This window comes from Physeter macrocephalus, chromosome 13 (assembly GCF_002837175.3).
Source record: "Physeter macrocephalus isolate SW-GA chromosome 13, ASM283717v5, whole genome shotgun sequence".
NCBI classification, from domain to species: Eukaryota; Metazoa; Chordata; class Mammalia; order Artiodactyla; family Physeteridae; genus Physeter; species Physeter macrocephalus.
In genome coordinates, this window is record NC_041226.1 from 3,645,586 (window position 1) to 3,664,054 (window position 18,469).

An 18,469-nucleotide genomic window follows, 5' to 3' on the forward strand; every position below is an offset into this window, starting at 1 on the left:
TCTCCGGGGGCCGCCGGGGCACAGCTGCCGCGCCTCGCCCGGAGCATCCTTTCCAGCTGGTCCCCGCCCGCCTGCCCGCCCGCCCGCCCGTGCTGCCGCCTGTGCCGGGCGTGACTTCTTTGTGTTCTGCTTTCTGACCGCGCCTCTTTCCGCAGGACCTGTTCGTTCTTCTTCGGGCTACAGGAAGGCAGATGATGAGATGTCCCGGGCCACGTCTGTTGGGGACCAGCTGGACGCACCAGCCCGCACCATTTACCTCAACCAGCCGCATCTCAACAGATTCCGTGACAACCAGATCAGGTGGGAGGCGGCAGCCGAGAGTCGCGGGAAGCGGTTAATTCACAGCTGGGATGGGGCTCGGCTTCCTCTCCTGGGCTTTTCCCCGCCCCTGGCCAGCCCCCCGTCCCGCTCTGCTGTCGCCAGCCCCCTCCCCTCCCCTCCCCTCCCCTCCCCCTCAAGCCTGGCAGTCTACACCCGCGTTTCCAAGCGGGTCACGGGAATATAGCTCGTATCTTTCTCTCCTTTGCGTTGGTTCTGTGCTCAGGCTGGCTGTAAGCCCGGAGGACGTTTTTAGGCTTCCGTCCCTGGCAAAAATGAGGTTTCTCGTCTTTTCATCCCTGAGTGCCCTTCCAAGAATTCCCCAGTCCTGTTTTAAGCCAATTGATAGCTCTCCTTAAGTTTCCGACTGTAATGCGGACCAGCGCTTTATAATGGAATCCCTCAGGTCACAAGAACTCGCACTCAGCTCTCAGTGCCCAGGACGTTTGTTAAGAGGGCTTTATTTGCTGGGAAACTGCCCAGAGTTAGCGGAAAGATGGATGGACGCTAACATTTAAATGTCTGCTTTTTGCCGGCCACTCTCTTGGATGCTTTAGCTACACTGGCTTTATAAAACCTCAGAACCTCTTGAAGAAGGCAGTCTTACCTTCAGATGAGGAGACTGACAGAGAAGGATGTTAAATGTGACCATTTAGCTACTAAATGGCACAGCTGGAAATAGAACCTAGCCTGCCTGACTGCTAAACCCAAAGCCTTTCTGCTGTGCAAAGCCAGATCTCTTAGGCATGAGAGTAAGCATGTTCGCAAATTTCAGTAAACTTTCAGGCTTAGACAGCTTTATCTCTGGGAGTGACTTCAGAGGATGTAGTTCTGTGGGAGGCTCAGAGCACCATGCTCAGGTGCAGAGAAGGTAAGTGATTGGTCAGGTTGCATACAGATTATCGACTAACCTGAATCCCAGGCCAGGGCTCCTTTGTGAAAGCGCCGACTGGAGCTTTGTTATGTGTTAACTGTTCCTCTGCAGCCTTAGCACTTGAGCTTAGCCTGACATCTTTTTTCAGAAAGACCTGGCTCTTGGACATTATTGTAGCTGATAGGATTTGGGATAAAATAATGGTGCATATACTGTGCAGAAGTGACACTTTCATTTATTAAAAGAGTGTTAGATTATCCTGGCTCTGTTTTGGGTTTTAAGAATGACCGTTGGGGCCTGTTTAATACTTAAGCGTGTAGCTTGGAAGAATAGCTGAGACCGAATTCGAGGATGAGTGGGCTTGGTTTAAGATACAGAGCCTCGAGCGTGAGTTCCCGCTTCACCCACTAGAATAGCTCTAATCAAAAAGACAGTAGCAGGTGTTGGCGAGGATGTGGAGAAATGGGAACCATCCTACATTGCTGATGGGAATGACAAATGGTGTAGCTGCTTTGGAAAACAGTTTGGCAATTTCTTGAAAGGTTAAATGTAAAGTTACCTCTGATCCAGCACTTCGAGGTGTATATACCCAAGAGAAATGAAGACGTATGTCCACACAAAAACTGGTGTACAAGTCCCTAGCAGCGTTATGCTAGTAGGCAAAAGTGGAAACAGTCCAAATGTCTGTCGACTGACAAATGAGGAAATAAACTGTGGTACATCCATACAGTGGAATATCATTTGGCCGCAAGAAAGAGTGCAGTTCTACACCATGAATTAACTTTGAACACACTATGCTAGGAGAAGCCAGTAATAGGCCTCCTGTATGATTGTATTTATACGAAATACCCAGAAGAGGCAAATCTACAGAGGCATAAGATGAGTGGCTTTTAGGGCTGAGGAGTAGGTTGGGAACAGAGGAAGGACTGTAATGTACACGGGGTTTCATTGGGGTGATGGATACACAACTCTGTGGAATATACTTAAACCATCTGCAATCCGGCACTGACATTATAGTTCCGTTTCCTTAGACTTTCTCAAGTCTGACCTTAAGATATTTTCAAGTAGTATTTTTGCTTAGTTCCTATTAATTTCGGTATCCATTTGTGCATGCTTAAAGCTTGGAGAATGAAATAGGGGTCTTTGTTTGTTTGTCTGATTTCTCTAGTTCCCATGGAAGGTGAAGATTTTTAAAAGCCTTGGTAGTGGGGCCTCACAACCTGTTCTGTAATTAAGGCTCACATTGACTTTAAAATTTTTTAAATTTATTTATTTTTTATTGGAGTGTAGTTCATGTACAATGTTGTGTTAGTTTCTGGTGTACAGCAAAGTGATTCAGTTATATACACATATATATAAATCCTTTTTCAGACTCTTTTCCATTATAGGTTATTACAAGATATTGAATATAGTTCCTTGTGCTGTATAGTAGGTCCTTGTTGGATCTGTTTTATATATAGTAGTGTATAAAACACTACTAATTTATCCCTCCCCTAACTCCTAATTTATCCCTCCCCTCACTCCTCCCTTTTGGTAACCATAAGTTTGTTCTCTATATCTGAAGACTCATATTGACTTTTGAAACTGATTTTTATTATTAATCAAAGATTTCCAGCGGCTGCCTGTTACACAGTTTCATTTGTACTATTTTTGGGGGTGGGGGAGGGCTAAGTGGGAGTATACCGTGGGTTGGCTAGGAATAAAGTAGGTAGACACAGACCATTCCATTGAAAGCCTTGTATGTGAGTGTATAATTGAATTAGTTAAATATGTTAAATCTTACAATTCATACAGTTTCTGAGTTCATGGCTTATACTGGGAGCATAGGTTTCAGAATATACTGAATAGGCTCTAAGAAATTGAAGTATGGTGCCTGCTGTTCTAGGAAATGGTCTTCCAATATTCACTTTACCTCCACTGTATATTTAATTAGGAATTAGTAATGGTAATGTGAGTCGTAGTTCATTAAGGAATTGATTTGAAAGCTTCTTGGCTTATAGTTTAAGGATTTTACAAAACGTTGAACAATATTGTTACAGCACTTGAATATCTCTATTTTTAGTTTATAAAACTAAAAATAGTTTTATAAAATATTGATTTTCTTTTAAAAAATAAGGCTTTTTGTCTTGGTCATGGCTGTTTGTTGAAAGTTGATAAAGCTACTTAAAGGAATATTTTCATAAAAGGGGGTTGATAAAGGATTTATTTTTCTTAATGTAGTTTTTCTTGTGAAAACATTAATGGTTTTATCTGGAAGCTGGGGCATGGAGTGTTGATCCCAGATAGCTTGCATCTAAACTGAGGCTTTTTTTTTTTTTTTTTTTTTGCGGTACGCGGGCCTCTCACTGTTGTGGCCTCTCCCGTTGCGGCTTTTTTTTTTTTTTTTTTTTGCGGTACGCGCGCCTCTCACTGTTCTGGCCTCTCCCGTTGCGGAGCACAGGCTCCGGACGCGCAGGCTCAGCGGCCACGGCTCACGGGCCCAGCCGCTCCGCGGCACGTGGGATCTTCCCGGACCGGGGCACGAACCTGCGGTCCCCTGCATCGACAGGCGGACTCTCAACCGCTGTGCCAACCAGGGAAGCCCTAAACTGAGGCTTTTGAAAAGAAGGGACCACATGGGACAGATGGGGCTCATGCTGACCCATGGAGTGGGGGGTGTCTGGTGTGTCAGATGCCCTGCACCTCCGTAGGCTGGCCCTCCCTGGAACCGAGCTCTCATGCTTACCTTCCCCACCCGAGGCCCTCTCTGGCTTGGAACCTCATCATGGTGGCAGTTGCTCTGTGACTACCTTCACGGGCAACTGGTGTTTTGACTTCACGGAAGGGGTTGGAGTTTGCCAAGGCGGGATGTGGTGGTTGGGTGTTTGGGAAGGTCAGCAAGGGGGCAGCATGGTACACTTCAGGGCAGAGGTGGATGGTCCGGGGTTAACGTTTGGACTGGTGTGTCCATCCAAGAAGGAGGCTCCACCAGGCGAGTTGGAGTGAGAAGGTCACTGCCAGGGTTGACTGTGGCTTTGGCAGCCCCAGGGGAATGCCAGACATGGTGACTCAAATTCCAGGCAATTCCTTGAAATTCTGGGAGGGTTTGTGCCATGTCAATGGATGTCTCGCTAAACCTTGTTCTTGACACTGCAGGTTACACCAGCGTTTGATCTGAAGCTGTGGTATGTTGATGTTTTCCATTATTGAAGCCAATGAATTTGGATTATCATAATCATAGAGAAATACAACATGGTCTTTTTCTCCTAGGCATTGATCTTCTAGGACCTTAACTGTGAAGACAGTTAACTGTCTTCAGTCATCCAGCAATGAGTAGATTTTACAGTGTAATTATTACATCTACACATGAAAGATTGTATATACGTCTACTTGACAAGATTCCTTTTTTCTCAAGTGTACAATCACATCCCCTTTAAAATTTAACAGCTTTATTGAGAAATAATTCACATACCATATAATTCACCCAGCTAAAGGATACAGTTCAGTGGCTTTTAGTATATTCAAGTTTGTTCTAAAGTTGTGGTGATGGTTGTACATTTTATCACTTCCAGAAGAAACTCTGTACCCCTTAGCTGACATCTCCCCATCCTCTCCTCCCCGGCCTGAAGCAACCACTCATCTACTTTCTGTCTCTGTAGATTTTCCTGTTCTGGACGTTTCATATGAATGATACCATTTCCTTGTAAGCATTTTAAGTTAAATATTAAAAGCTTATAGAAAGCTTGCTATTTAGTGGAACCTGGTGGCGAATAATTAATTTTGTGTATCTAAATTTTAAAAAATGTTTCAAGTTATACAATTTTTCTTCCGGAAAATACCTTGAAATGATTTCCTGATCAAAGGAATGGGCAATGTTTATGTCATCAAGATCAGGCACGTGCAGTCTTTTTATGTGACTATGGAGCATGCCATTTAAAACAGTGAGTTTCAAGTCTGTCAAACGGTTTTCTCCAGTGTTTGAAATGAGGCCTTCAAAGCAAGTTAGGAATGTTTACAGACACTCAGATTTGAACGAGTCATTCATTTCACGTGGGAGTTTAAGCTGGCGAAAATCTCCATTAAAGCAATTAACTCGAGCTTTGTCAAGCTATTGCATTGCTTAAAGTTGGTTTGCCTTGTAATTAATTAGAAACATTATATTATAAATAGTCCCTTTTGAGGACATACTGAATCTACCAGTAATTGAATACTCAAAAAGAAAATGGAAACATTAAACATTTAATAAATAGTAAAAAAAAAAAAAAAAAGTTGGTTTGCCTTAAGAGAAAATTGCTTCATATGAATATTTTGCTGATTTTATCAGGATAAGTTTGGAATAGAATTTTGCCTTTATAGAAAGGAGAATTGAGCGCTGGGTGGTAGGTTTAATAGCATCACAGTTTCATAATATTAGGCTGATATCCTGATGCCTAAGAGGATATTTTTCTTTTAAGGAGTGAAGAGAACAAAATCATCTTCAGAAGCAGTTTGTACCCGAATAGCGGTGGTAAATGTTGTATATGGTACCAGATCTAAGATCATGGAGGGCTGCGACCATGAGCGATTCTCTCTAAGCGGCTAAAGCTGCAGAATTTAGGTAGGATCTGGTCATCACACTTAAGGTGCTTACAGTTTAACAGAGAAACCATACCAAGATACTGGTAACAATCGTAACTTCCTTTTGATTCACATACAGATCGTTGTATTAAAAACCAAGGTTTAGGGCTTCCCTGGTGGCGCAGTGGTTGGGAGTCCGCCTGCCGATGCAGGGGACGCGGGTTCGAGCCCCGGTCCGGGAAGATCCCACGTGCCGCGGAGCGGCTGGGCCCGTGAGCCATGGCCGCTGGGCCTGCGCGTCCGGAGCCTGTGCTCCGCAACGGGAGAGGCCACAGCGGTGAGAGGCCCGCGTAACGCAAAAAAACAAAAACAAACGAACAAAAAAAACCAAGGTTCATAGATCTCATGTGAGACAGTCATCCTTGTCAAGTTTGGCAAAGGTAAAGGTATATAAAATCCTTATCAAGAAGAGTTGATTATGTTGAAAGCATTCCATTTACCTACTTTAAAATGGCCTCAAGATTTTCTTCCATTTATGCTGTTTTTTATTGGTCTGTTTATATTTTAAATAAAACTTGTATGTTCTTAAGGCATACGACATGATGGTTTGATACACATAGCGAAATACTAGTCAAGCTAATTAACATATAATCTTCACATAGCTAGCGTTAGCTGTTTTTAATTTCAAGGCATATACTTGGTTAATGTCCAAACCAAGCACTCCTATCCTATATTTTCTGAACGTGAATGTCACAGCACATCAAGAATCCTTTTTTTATACGTCAGTAGCAAGTAAGGCCATAGGAGATGCTTGTAATTAGAACACTTATCAGGTTTGCACCACTGGACAAGGCTTTTGAGGCATTTTGCAGATAAATGCATTCAAATCAGGGGCCTTTGGCACTGTTTATTTCAGGTAACTATTAAATGCTTGAGCTTTCTTGAAATGTATTTTTAGAAACAAAAGCATGTCAGCCTTGGGCCAGTTTTGTATGTGATGTTTCTAACGAAACAGCAAATGTCTAGGAGAACCGACTTGGACGGGTGATTGCTTTATCTATTTGACCCTTGTATGGGTAGATCTGGTGCAGATTTTGAATTTGACTAAAGAAATGTCTGTGCCATTCCCATTTATAAAAACAGGCAGAGGTGTTGGGTTTGAGCTCTAGTCAGTCACTGATTTTCCCCTCCCCTAGTCCCGGGTTCTGTTTAACTCTTACCGTCTGTCTTCTGTGAACTTGAGCGCTTCTGACTCCTACTGATGAAAATAATTAAGCATCAGCGTTTGTGAGAAACACAAGTTAAAATTAACCAGAATTGGAGACGACTAGGGCAATGTGACAGCTACACGCAGTATCAGTTCTAAATCAGATCTTGGCACAGAAGAGGTACATTGGAGGAAACACTGAACTTATTTTTTAAATTGAAGTATAGTTGATTTGCAATGTTGTGTTAATTTCTGCTGTCCAGCAAAGTGATTCAGTTATACGCATATAGACATTCTTTTTCACATTCTTTTCCATGATGGTTATTGAATAGAGTTGCCTGTGCTATATACAGTAAGACCTTGTCGTTTATCCATTCTCTACATAATAGTTTGCATCTGCTGATCCCAAACTCCCAATCCATCCCTCCCCCGCCTCCCTCCCCCTTGGCAACCACAAGTCTGTTCTCTGTGTCTGTGAGTCTGCTTCTGTTTTGTAGATAAGTTCATTTGTGTCTTATTTTAGAGTCCACATATGAGTGATAGCATATGATATTTGTCTTTCTCTTTCTGACTGACTTCACTTAGTATGATAGTGTGTACTTGCAAGTGTGTTGCTGCAAATGGCATTATTTTGTTCTTTTTCATGGCTGAGTAGTATTCCACTGTATATATGTAACACTGGTGACTTTTGAACTCTGTAGTTGGGGTAGTATTGTGCCACCGTCATTAAATTAGTTTTGATCATGATTCTAAGGTGATAGGAGATACTGACTTTGTGGGGGCCTGGGTGAAGGTTTATGGCCACTCTGTACTATGTTTGCGACTCTTCTGTGAGAATCAACTTATCTCAAAGTAAAAATACACTGAAAACCAGAAGTATCTGGGAGAGTAGGAGCTAAATGCTCAACTCTTGTCTTTCTGTTGGATGCTTTGGGCGATGTTGGGTTCTCACTGGGGACAGATGTGTGTTTGAAGGGGTGGTGGTCAGGGGAGACTGGACCAGTATCTTCATATATCCACAGTGCTGATCAGATGGGAAGACAGCATCCCCTTAGCTGGCAACACTAGGGTCTGTTTGCAAACGTCCCATCTAGTTGTGTCAAAGTTGAAAAAGTAGAACCGTGGGCTGCAGTCAGAGTTCAGTCATGTGAGCTTTTGTGTAGTTATCTAGAAAGTAGCGTCTAAGTGTTCTTTCTGCTGCTTCTGGCTGAGTCACTCAACAGACAGCAGAAGCTTACTCAGAAATGGTAATCAGCAACCCTTTCAGGAGGGACAATGCTTCGTGAGAACAAAAGGGGAGGTCTGACCATTGTTGGGATGGAGGGAGGTTTTACAAAGAAATTTCCTGAAATCCATGAGGTTGGCTTTGATCATCTAAATGCTGATCTGCCCTTTTCTCCTAAATGCATGCCAGCTCTTCACAACTCAAAACTGTAGGCTTTTAGATACCCTTACCTATTTTTTAAATTAGATGTAGTTAGGAAAGGATTTGGGGTTGAGTTTGGGATGTTGTGATTGGTCCTTCAGAGGGATTATTCTCTGTATCTTCAGTGTATTTGTCCTCTGTAGGCTCCTGGAGAGGTTTGGCTGGCTGGGGCTTTCAGACCTGCCTAAGACAAGCTGACAGCTGGGGAGAGGGCCTCGCTCTGTCACATAAGCTCTACAGCCACATCAGCGGTCTCCAGACTTTTTGTTTTTGTTTCTGTTTTTGCGGTACGCGGACCTCTCACTGTTGTGGCCTCTCCCGTTGCGGAGCACAGGCTCCGGACGTGCAGGCTCAGCGGCCATGGCTCACGGGCCCAGCCGCTCCGCGGCATGTGGGATCCTCCCAAACCGGGGCGCGAACCCGGTTCCCCTGCATCGGCAGGCGGACGCGCAACCACTGCGCCACCAGGGAAGCCCCAGGCTTTTTTGATCATATGTCCCATCAGTAAAACTTTATACCATGAACCTGGAATATGTCTATTTAACTATCTGTCTATATGTATTACTATCATTAGCTGAAGACCCAATATGTATTTACCAAGATTCTAAGTTAAGAATTATGGATGTCAATCCACATTGTTGGTAACTCTCTTGATTTTTGAATATTTTTGGCTGATTTATCAGATTTAATTAAATCATCCTAACATTTAACCTGGAAAAATGATTTTGAAGAGCTTTTATTTCCTAAAGGCACCAATTGTACTGTTTATTTGCTTGTCATTTATTATTTTCAAAACGCGGTTTGCTTCGTTGCGTGGTTCTTTTTTTTTTTTTTTTTTTTTTTTTTGGCTACTGTGTTAGGTCTTCTTTGCTGCGAGCAGGCTTTCTCTAGTTGCGGCGAGCGGGGGCTACTCTTTGTTGTGGTGCGCGGGCTTCTCATTGCGGTGGCTTCTCTTGCTGCGGAGCACGGGCTCTAGGCGCAGGGGCTTCAGTAGTTGTGGCTCATGGGCTCAGTAGTCGTGGCACACGGGCTCTAGAGCGCAGCCTCTGTAGTTGTGGCGCACGGGCTTAGTTGCTCCGCAGCATGTGGGATCTTCCCGGACCAGGGCTCGAACTCGTGTCCCCTGCATCGGCAGCCGGATTCATATCCACTGCGCCACCAGGGAAGCCCATTGCATGATTCTGAAGCCACTTGTTCTTTTTGGGAGAGTTAGTCTAGTTGATAAGTTAATGACAAGTGCGCCTAGCTGGACACAGACACTGAAACATGCAGTAATAAGCTGAGAGAATGGCCAGGCGAGGGCACCTCTGTTGCTCCCTTAGTCACTTAAGCTGCCAGGACAAAATACCATAGCCTGGGGGTTTAAACAACAGAGGTGCATTTTCTCACAGTTCTAGAGGCTGGAAGTCCAAGATGAGGGTGCCAGCATGGTCAAGTTCTGGTGAGGACCCTCTTCCTTGCTTGCAGACCGCCACCTTCTCACATGGTGAGAGAGAGAGAGAGACCAAACTGTGTGGTGTCTCTTCCTGTGAGGGCACTAATGCCATCGTGGGGGCCCCACCCTCCTGACCCCATCTCAACTTAATCACCTCCCGAAGCGCCATCTCCAATACCATCACGGGGGATGGGGGTGGGGTTAGGGCTTTGACATAGGGATTTTCAGGGGACACAGTTCAGTCCACAGCATCCCCCGACCCCCACTGTTAGGGAGCTTCTCCTTCAGCTGTGTTACAGAGGATCTTGGGGCATTCAGTAAAGGTTATTGAAGCTGACTTTTTGGAGGTGCACGTACATATAAGCTCTGATACCTTTCTCCTACACCCCAGGGTGGAAGCACCTGCTCTAGATTCTTTTCCTTGGAGAAAACCTGTCTGGTCTGACCCAGTCTGACCTTGACCTTAGGCCTCAGCAGCACTGAGACCCATGACAGTAAGGAGGCTGGAGCACCGTTTCCAAGCCTGCGCCGGTCTGTGCTAGGGAAGCACGGCAGCCCCCGACTGTCGGGTGATGCTGCAGGGCTGGGCGTGAGTCATGGCTCTGCAGCGCAGGCTAGCGGCAGAGTGGGTGTGGGTGAAGCTGACGGTAGGTGACCAGTGAGCTGGGTTGGAGGTGAGTAGTGGCTCATGTCAGGAGGGCATCCAGGCATGGGGGAGGCACATGCGAAGGGCAGAAGGTCTACCAGCCATGTGTATGCCTTTCCAGAAACAATGCAGATGATGCCTGAGGTGCCAAGAAAAGCCAGGCTCCTGGAGGTGAGTTAGTTGCAGAGAGGAAGGCTTTCAAAAGGGGCAGGTGACAGCGTTACTTTGTTTCCGGGACCCTTCTGGCTGATGCAGTTATATAAAGGAATATTCCTTAAGTTATCCAATCAAAAAATGACTCCTTTATTTCTGCTCCTGTAGAGAGTGGAGGTTTCAAAAGTATTGTCTAGCATATGAAATGTGTTACCAAGCTCTGACAATTTAAAAATAGAGCTCTTTATTTGAAAACAGTAAGGCTATTTAGGCTGAGTAGTGTCATACTTACTTCCCCAGTATTCCATCTCTGTTAAAACTGCCTCCTGTTAATGTTTCATGTTACCTTTACAAATCATTAATCATTCTGGGGTTGATAGGTCAGAATAAATTGAATTACTTCGTAAATGACTATGGCAAAAGGGCAAACAGAAACATTGACTTCTCTCAGTTTTACTGTTTTGCTGGCCAGCTGCCACTAGGATTTCAGTAAAGTTTTGTTCACTATGTTTCCTTAGATGTTGCAGGAGAAATAATTTTAAGGACAGGAGGGAGTGTGTGTGCACGTATATACATGGTTATTTTCTGTATGGAGGTCTTGACATGGGTCAACCATGTTTATAAGCCCAGTATTGTCAATATTACGAAGTTGGGAAACTCCAAGGCCAAAGAAAACATCATGGGAGATTCCTTCTGATGTCTTTACCAAAATGTGTGCACGCGGGCGCACACACGCGTACACACATATACACACGCACATACGCTCACGTAATGCTTATAATTCATTTGCCTACAAAGGAACATCTGTCTCCATTGAGGGTTGGAGAAGTTATCTATGATATTTTTGCCCTTAAAACTGTACCTGAAAACTCCAAAACTACATGCTCATATTAAACTCTGAGGGCATGTTGAGGAAGGTTCATGTTGTTCATCAATTACTGACCATTTTTTCATGTTTCTAATTCCAAGTTCTGAGGACCATGTATTTTGAGATTTGCGGTCCATTTGGAAGTAGCTTTCTTTGGATGGTTCGGGGGCACAATACAGTGCTGCAAAAATTTTTTTCACATGTCATACGCTTACCTAGATGAGAAGCTATTTTTAATACAGTGCTGGTGTTCGCTATGGACTAAAATAAGTGTTTTATAGAAACCAGCCCCTGATGTTTAAGGATTTGGGAATAGTGGATTGCTTTATAAGAAAGTCAGCTCAGTTAGGTTTTAAATCATAATACTTTCTATATAACTAGTTCGCAGATGATAATGTTCTTCACAGCCAAGTATGTTTTCTCACCTAGCAGCTGAAGATAAATCAATTATGCGTCGCATCTTCTTTTGAACTGTTGGGCTAAGGGACCTCATGAATTTTGATATTTTGAGACACTAATAGAAAAAATGAATACAGTAAGAATGTCTAGGCTTTTTGAGAAACTCATATGCTGTTTCTTTTTGAAATACATCGGGTATTTAAAAAATTAGAACGGCCTAAAAATGGTCCACATATGTCCGTGGAATAATAATGTTTATAATGTAATGAATAGAGCAGTAGTTGAGTGATAGAGCTTTGTTGTAACGTCTGAGATGTGTTCTCTGCTTAGTAAGACTTTGAAGATAGTTGCTGACTGAGGGGGCAGGGGGTCGGGGAGAGATGGATTGGGAGTTTGGGGTTAGCAGATGCAAGCTATTATCTATAGAAGGGATAAACAACAAGGTCCTACTGTACAGCACAGAGAACTGTATTCAATATCCCTCAAACCATAATAGAAAAGAATATGAAAAAATATATCAACTATATGTATAACTGAATCACTTTGCTGTTCAGCAGAAATTAACATTGTAAATCAAGTATACTTCAGTAAAATTAAAATTAACAAAGTGAATTGTCTCTAAAACCTTTTTGCCAGGTTGATGTAGCCCATAAATGACCAAATGCATTTTTGTGGAATCTTTGCAGAACAGCATCAGTGCCGATGGTCACTTCATGCTTGCACTCCACAGGCCGTATTGTGCTTCCCATTTCCTGTGTCGCATGGTTGGAGAGACCAGGATATGTAGATCATTTTTTTAAAAAACCTTACATTGCATAAGAAAAGTCTGTTTGGTCTGGGGTGGGGCTCTGATTTCTGTTGGAAACTAGCACGTGGTGATTTTGTTGAAGATGATCCTTATCGCTACCCGTCCTGCGGTGCGTATGTCACGGGATTATTGTGAGGATTAATTAACATGCATAATTACTGAATTAGTATGCAAAAAACACTGTAAACAGTGCCTGGCTGGGTGCCTTATGAATTTTGATGTTCCTGTCATTTGCATTTTATTTTATTATTTATTTATTTATTTATTTTGCGATACGGGGGCCTCTCGCTGTTGCGGCCTCTCCCGTTGCGGAGCACAGGCTCCGGACGCGCAGGCCCAGCGGCCGTGGCTCACGGGCCCAGCCGCTCCGCGGCACGTGGGATCCTCCCGGACCGGGGCACGAACCCGCGTCCCCTGCATCGGCAGGCGGACTCTCAACCACTGCGCCACCAGGGAAGCCCAATTTGCATTTTAGATAGTATGTTTGGCAATAACTTTCCACTAAACTTTGTATATAATCACTTGAGTTAAAAAAAATAAAACGTGCCGCGGAGCGGCTGGGCCCGTGAGCCACGGCCGCTGCGCCTGCGCGTCCGGAGCCTGCGCTCCGCAACGGGAGAGGCCGCAACAGCGAGAGGCCCGCGTATCGCAAAAAAAAAAAAAAAAAAAGAAAAAAAAAATAATGTGCACATTGAGCAGGCTGAGTGGATGTAAGGAACAAACATTTTCGTTTTGCTTAAACCTAATTTTTAAGATTTAATTTTAGCGTTTGCCTGAGGTTATCACAGAGAATTTTAAATTACTAAGTACTTATTGGAAAAATAGTAACAGAAAAAACGAGAAGCGTAAGCTTTTTTTTTTGCATAGCCAGAGGAGGGCAGGCAATCAAAGTGAAGTAAAATGGGCGAAGCACGTCTGGTCTATAGGTCTTGGCTCTCCTGATTTCTGGCTGAATGACCTGTGCCAGTAATTTCCCTGAGGCTGCATTTCCTCATTTGTCAGATGGGAAGCACATTTTCTTGAAGGTTTCTTGTGATGTCACATGAGGCTCCAAGTGTGAAAATGTCCAGAACGTGATGCACCATGGATATTGCCTCTCCGGCCCTTCATAATATGTCATGTAGGCCTATCGCTGTTTTCTTTCCCTGTTTCCTTTTTAATTGTGCTAAATACACGTAACATAAAATTTACCATCCTCATTATTTTAAGTATACGGTTCAGTAGAGTCAAGTACCCTCACGTCATGGCGCAGACAATCTCCAGGACTCTTCATCTTCCCAAACTAAGCCTTTCTGTCCCTCCAGCCTCCCCACCCACACTCCCCCTGACCCCACTCTTCTAGTTCCTGTCTCTGAATCTGTCTACTCCAGACGCCTCGTGTAATCGTCTTACTGCCCTTTGAAATAGTAATTCTCCACTGTTCTGGGAGTTTCAGGACTCTATCAGGCTGTCATTGTTTTTATGGTGTCTCCATCCTTTGATTCTTCTGTGCTTGATCTTACATCTTGCTGTGTACCATGGTACAATAAAGCACCATTTTTCAAAATAGGTATAAAAGTTTAAAGGAAACTCAAATGACTTTTTTTCTTCCCTATTTCTCCCGTCGACTTTACCCGTTTTCCCCTGATGGTCCTGGGAAAGTTGGGAAATTCCTGGACCGGGATGGAGAATCGAAGGCTGGGGAGGAAGCTTGGTGGGACTGGGCATGGGCTTTGACCAGACCCGCCTTGTCAAGCAGGTGGATTCTCCTGCCCTGGTTCTCCTGCCCTCTCTTTCTCCACTTGTTACGGTGACCCCTACCCCTCAGCCATTTCCCTTCCAGGTGGTTATTGTTCTGGAACAGTGAAGGCTCTGGGATTCTTTGTCCAGGGACCATTGCTACTTGTGTTTTGTCTTCAGTAAGGTATGCAAGGCTGTGCTCATTCTACCCTTGGATTCCCGGTCCATCGCCCCATGTTCCTTCTCATCCTGTGTTCTGGCTGCAGCGAGGTGCTCCCTGGGCCTTCAATCACGCGCTTTCCCTGGAGTGCTTTCTCATTCCTTGCTAAAGCCTTTTGGTTTTTTAAGATTTGGGTCTCACATCTCTTTTTTAAAAAATATATTATTGAAGTAGAGTTGATTTACAATGTGCTGATTTCTGCTGTACAGCAAAGTGACTCAGTTATACATGTGTATATACTTTTCCATTATGGTTTACACAGGAGGGTCCCACATCTCTTAAGAAGAGTGCCCTTCTGGTCTCACATCTCCCACCCCCTTGGCAGTCCAGCCCGCTCCCAGCCCCGCAGCACTGCATTGAATGACTTTCTTCCACAGGTGAAGGTCAGAACGGAACAGAAAATAGGAATTGGCTTCATATGTTGTTCTAAGATTTCCCTTCCTACTTAATTGCTTATTGAACAGAACCGAACCCCCAAAGCAGTTACTTAAGCTTCAGAAATTTGTGTTTTGTGTGCTTTTGATGTTTTGCTTTTTATATATAAAGTACTCCTGAAAGGGGGGGGCGCTGAGTTAAATGCTTTTAATGTCAGTTCTTCGGACTTAGCGGATTGATGTCTCTCCTCAAATGCAGGTGCCTTTGGGATTTAATGTGATAGCTGGCATCCTTAGTCATTTCTATCAGCTGAAGTTAAAAATGTGTTCATTTGGCAAGTTTATTTTTAGTCTCTAGTACACACCAGTCACTGAGCTGCCGTTGGGGATATGATGGAAAAGCAAGGCGTTTGTGACTTGTCTCTTCTCCCATTTTGCTTTAGTTTTTTGGGTGGGTTTGGATGCAGGTGGTGACTTAGCGACCACATGTGTCACCCAGGCCTGGATCAGCTGGTTCCCCTCTGCCTTCTGGCTCACACCCTCAGCCTCTTAGACGAGGTATTCCAGGAGCAGAAGACTCAGAGAAGCCTTCTGGTGCGTTCTTCCCGGGGCGTGCCGTGTGTAACCTTCACTACCATGGCACCTTCCTCTTAGGCTCAGCTTGCCTGAGGTGAGCAGACTGCCCCCAGGTGAGGGGGCCAGGCTCCCACATCTGAGCCTGCACCCCTAAGGAGAGGCCGGAAGGGAGGTGTGGGCGAGGTGGAGCTGGAATCCCCAGTTCACAGGGGAGGAAACCTGCAGGAAAAAGGTACGTAACTCACCTGAACCCCACAGTTTGTGGAGGACCAAGGAGCCATCTGCCCGAGGTGCAAACAGTAAAACCGACTAAAAGTCTGTCTGCTGTGCCTTGTCCTTGTGCACCAGCATTGGTCTGCAGTGTCGGCAATAAAATATATACACATATATGCTTCAAACTAGCGCATTTTTATTACTTTTAAATACATGTTATATTCGACACGGGAATTAGGAGCAGTCCCAGGTCACCCTCTGGCCCCCAGTGCACACAGACTGGATTTAATAAAAATCTTAAAATGGAAACATTTTCATAATTATTCATTGTTTGCAAATTGGAGACCAAATCAAGAAAATAAAAAGCTAACATTAGTGGTGTGATTCAGTAGTTGTCTGAATTATATTTTTTACAGATGGTTTGGTTTTAAGTCTCACCTATGAGTTACTTGACAATTATTGACCTAAATGTTGTAGCAGCCTATAACCAAAGGATCAAAATTCAGACTGTTATGTAAATATAAAAATGATTGAACAGATAGTTGGGCTTTTTCTTGTACTGTGATTTTAGTATTTATTGGCATGATTAGATAAAACTTAATAAAGGCAGTGTTTGCTGTTTCTTCGTCAATTTTATGTTTTGTTTCATGATTGTTACTGAATATAATTTTGCCACACAGAGGGGAGGGGACTATTAAAACGCAGTCTCCTCTGGGTCTGTGACACACCGGACGCAAGCTGCCCCTCTACCATCGTCCTGGGTCTCAAGCTGCCCTTGACCGTGGGCTGCATCTTCTCCTGTACCTGTGCAGCTGTATTTGGCCATAGCATCCTGTCTTCCGGGCCTAGATTTCCTCTTGTGTAAAATGAGAGGCTCAACGTAGATCTTTCAGGGTCTGTTCTGGCTGTGAAATCCTGTGGTGACTGTATCCTGAGTCCGTGGCCTGGCTTGGGGGAACAGGTTCAGTACACCTGTTGACCAGTTCCTGCTGCGGCTCCCACGCCTGCCGTCCTTAGCGCCTGAGGCAGGCGGGACCTGTTTCTCTTGCCCGTTGGCAGGTGTTGCACGTGGTCTGTGAATGTGTCATGGATTCCCTGTTGCTTTGTTCCCTGCGACTAGGAGTGAGAGATTTGCTCAGGTCTCCCTCTGCATTTGGGAAGAAATAGATTCTCTGTAGCCTCCAGAGTTTTACATTACCTTCTTCTATGTTCTCACCCATCCAGTTAGGAGACTAATGCTATTACCAGACTATCACAGATTTTTGGGTCAACTCGCTCCTGATTTTTGCTTGACATGCTTTGTGCTGTGTCACTTAATACATAGAATTTACCATGCTGGTGGTGGCATGGCTCCAGTTAGTATTTTGGCCTTATGTAGTATCTGGCCTTATTCATTGTTTTGGCCTTGGACTTGATTTTGATGTAATGGCACAGCCTTTGCTTCCTTTTTGTTCACTTTTGTGTTGTTGCTTATGAACTTGTTTTTAGTTTTTCTAAGTATCAGAATTCCACCCCCTTCTTCTGTTCACTGGGGGCACTTGACTTCTCTGTTGTCACTTGTTTCATCTCCTTTTTTTTGTTTGTTTTTGCGGTACGCGGGCCTCTCACTGCTGCGGCCTCTCCCGTTGCGGAGCACAGGCTCCGGACGCGCAGGCTCAGCGGCCACGGCACACGGGCCCAGCCGCTCCGCGGCACGTGGGGTCCTCCCGGACCGGGGCACGGACCCGCGTCCCCTGCATCGGCAGGCGGATTCTCAACCACTGCGCCACCAGGGAAGCCCTCATCTCCTATTTTTGCTTGCTTTTTTTCTGGACTCCTGGGCGTGGTTGCTGGCACCCATCATAGAATCACTAACCAAATGGGAAACGGGAGGCAGAGCCATCAGTTTGGACCACACTGACCTTGCAAGTCTGGGATGGGCAGGCAGGTGTATCCAGAGGTAAATATATTGGTCCAGGGAGGGCTTGTGGTAGAGGTCAAGGCTGGAGGTGGATTTGGTGACCGTGCACACACTGGTGGCGATTTGAGATACGGAAGCGAGTGGACAAGACGCTTGGGGTTGTTGAACGAGAGGGTCCCGTCTAAGGGCCCCTCAGCGGTGGAGGGGACATGGTACCCAGGGAGGAGGGTACAGAAGCCGAGGACGGCTCTTTGAGGAGGGAGGTGGGTAGGGACCCTTCCGCAGAGATAAGTCGATGGAGAGAGAGAGGCCGATGAAGGGGGAGAAGCTGGGGCACGATTTTGGATAAAAATAGATCTTGCCGGAAAGAGTCGTGAGCATGTTGAAAGGTTGAGGGGTCAGCAGTGAAGGGCGGGGGGGCAAGGCTGAGGTATTGGACCGTCAGATGGTACGAGAGCCTGGTGGAGGAGCCCGGGGTTTAGGGGCAGCCAGTGGACTTGGACGCGGACTGGAGAGCCATCCCTTCCTAAGAGGATGGGAAGGGCTGAGGCCCAAGGAGCAGCGACAGCTAGTGAGCTGGGGGTCAAGGTGAATCAAGTCCTCTTTTCCCCACGGCAGGGGGAGGGGCACAGCTTCAGAGGGAAGGAGCCAGGCTGGTGGGGGGATGGTTAGAGGAGGGGGGAGGGACAGGAGCTGCGACCTGGTGGTTGGGGGAGGGAGCTGGCCCCCCCCCCCCCCCCCGGGCCCAGGGAACCCAGGGGGCCACATGGCGGGCACTGCACCGCAGTGGGGGGCCC

At 45.3% G+C, this 18,469-nt stretch overlaps 1 protein-coding gene across 1 annotated transcript in view; it reads left to right on the plus strand.

The window, feature by feature from the left end:
- The first annotated feature begins 159 nt into the window (after positions 1–159).
- LOC102994737 (phospholipid-transporting ATPase IB) overlaps positions 160–18,469 on the plus strand; it is a 467,552-nt gene continuing 449,242 nt past the window's right edge. Inside the window, exon 1 of the mRNA XM_028497800.2 lies at positions 160–300. Within this exon, the coding sequence (XP_028353601.1) occupies positions 200–300 (101 nt within the window). The 5' untranslated portion in view covers positions 160–199. The remainder of the gene's footprint in view (positions 301–18,469) is intronic.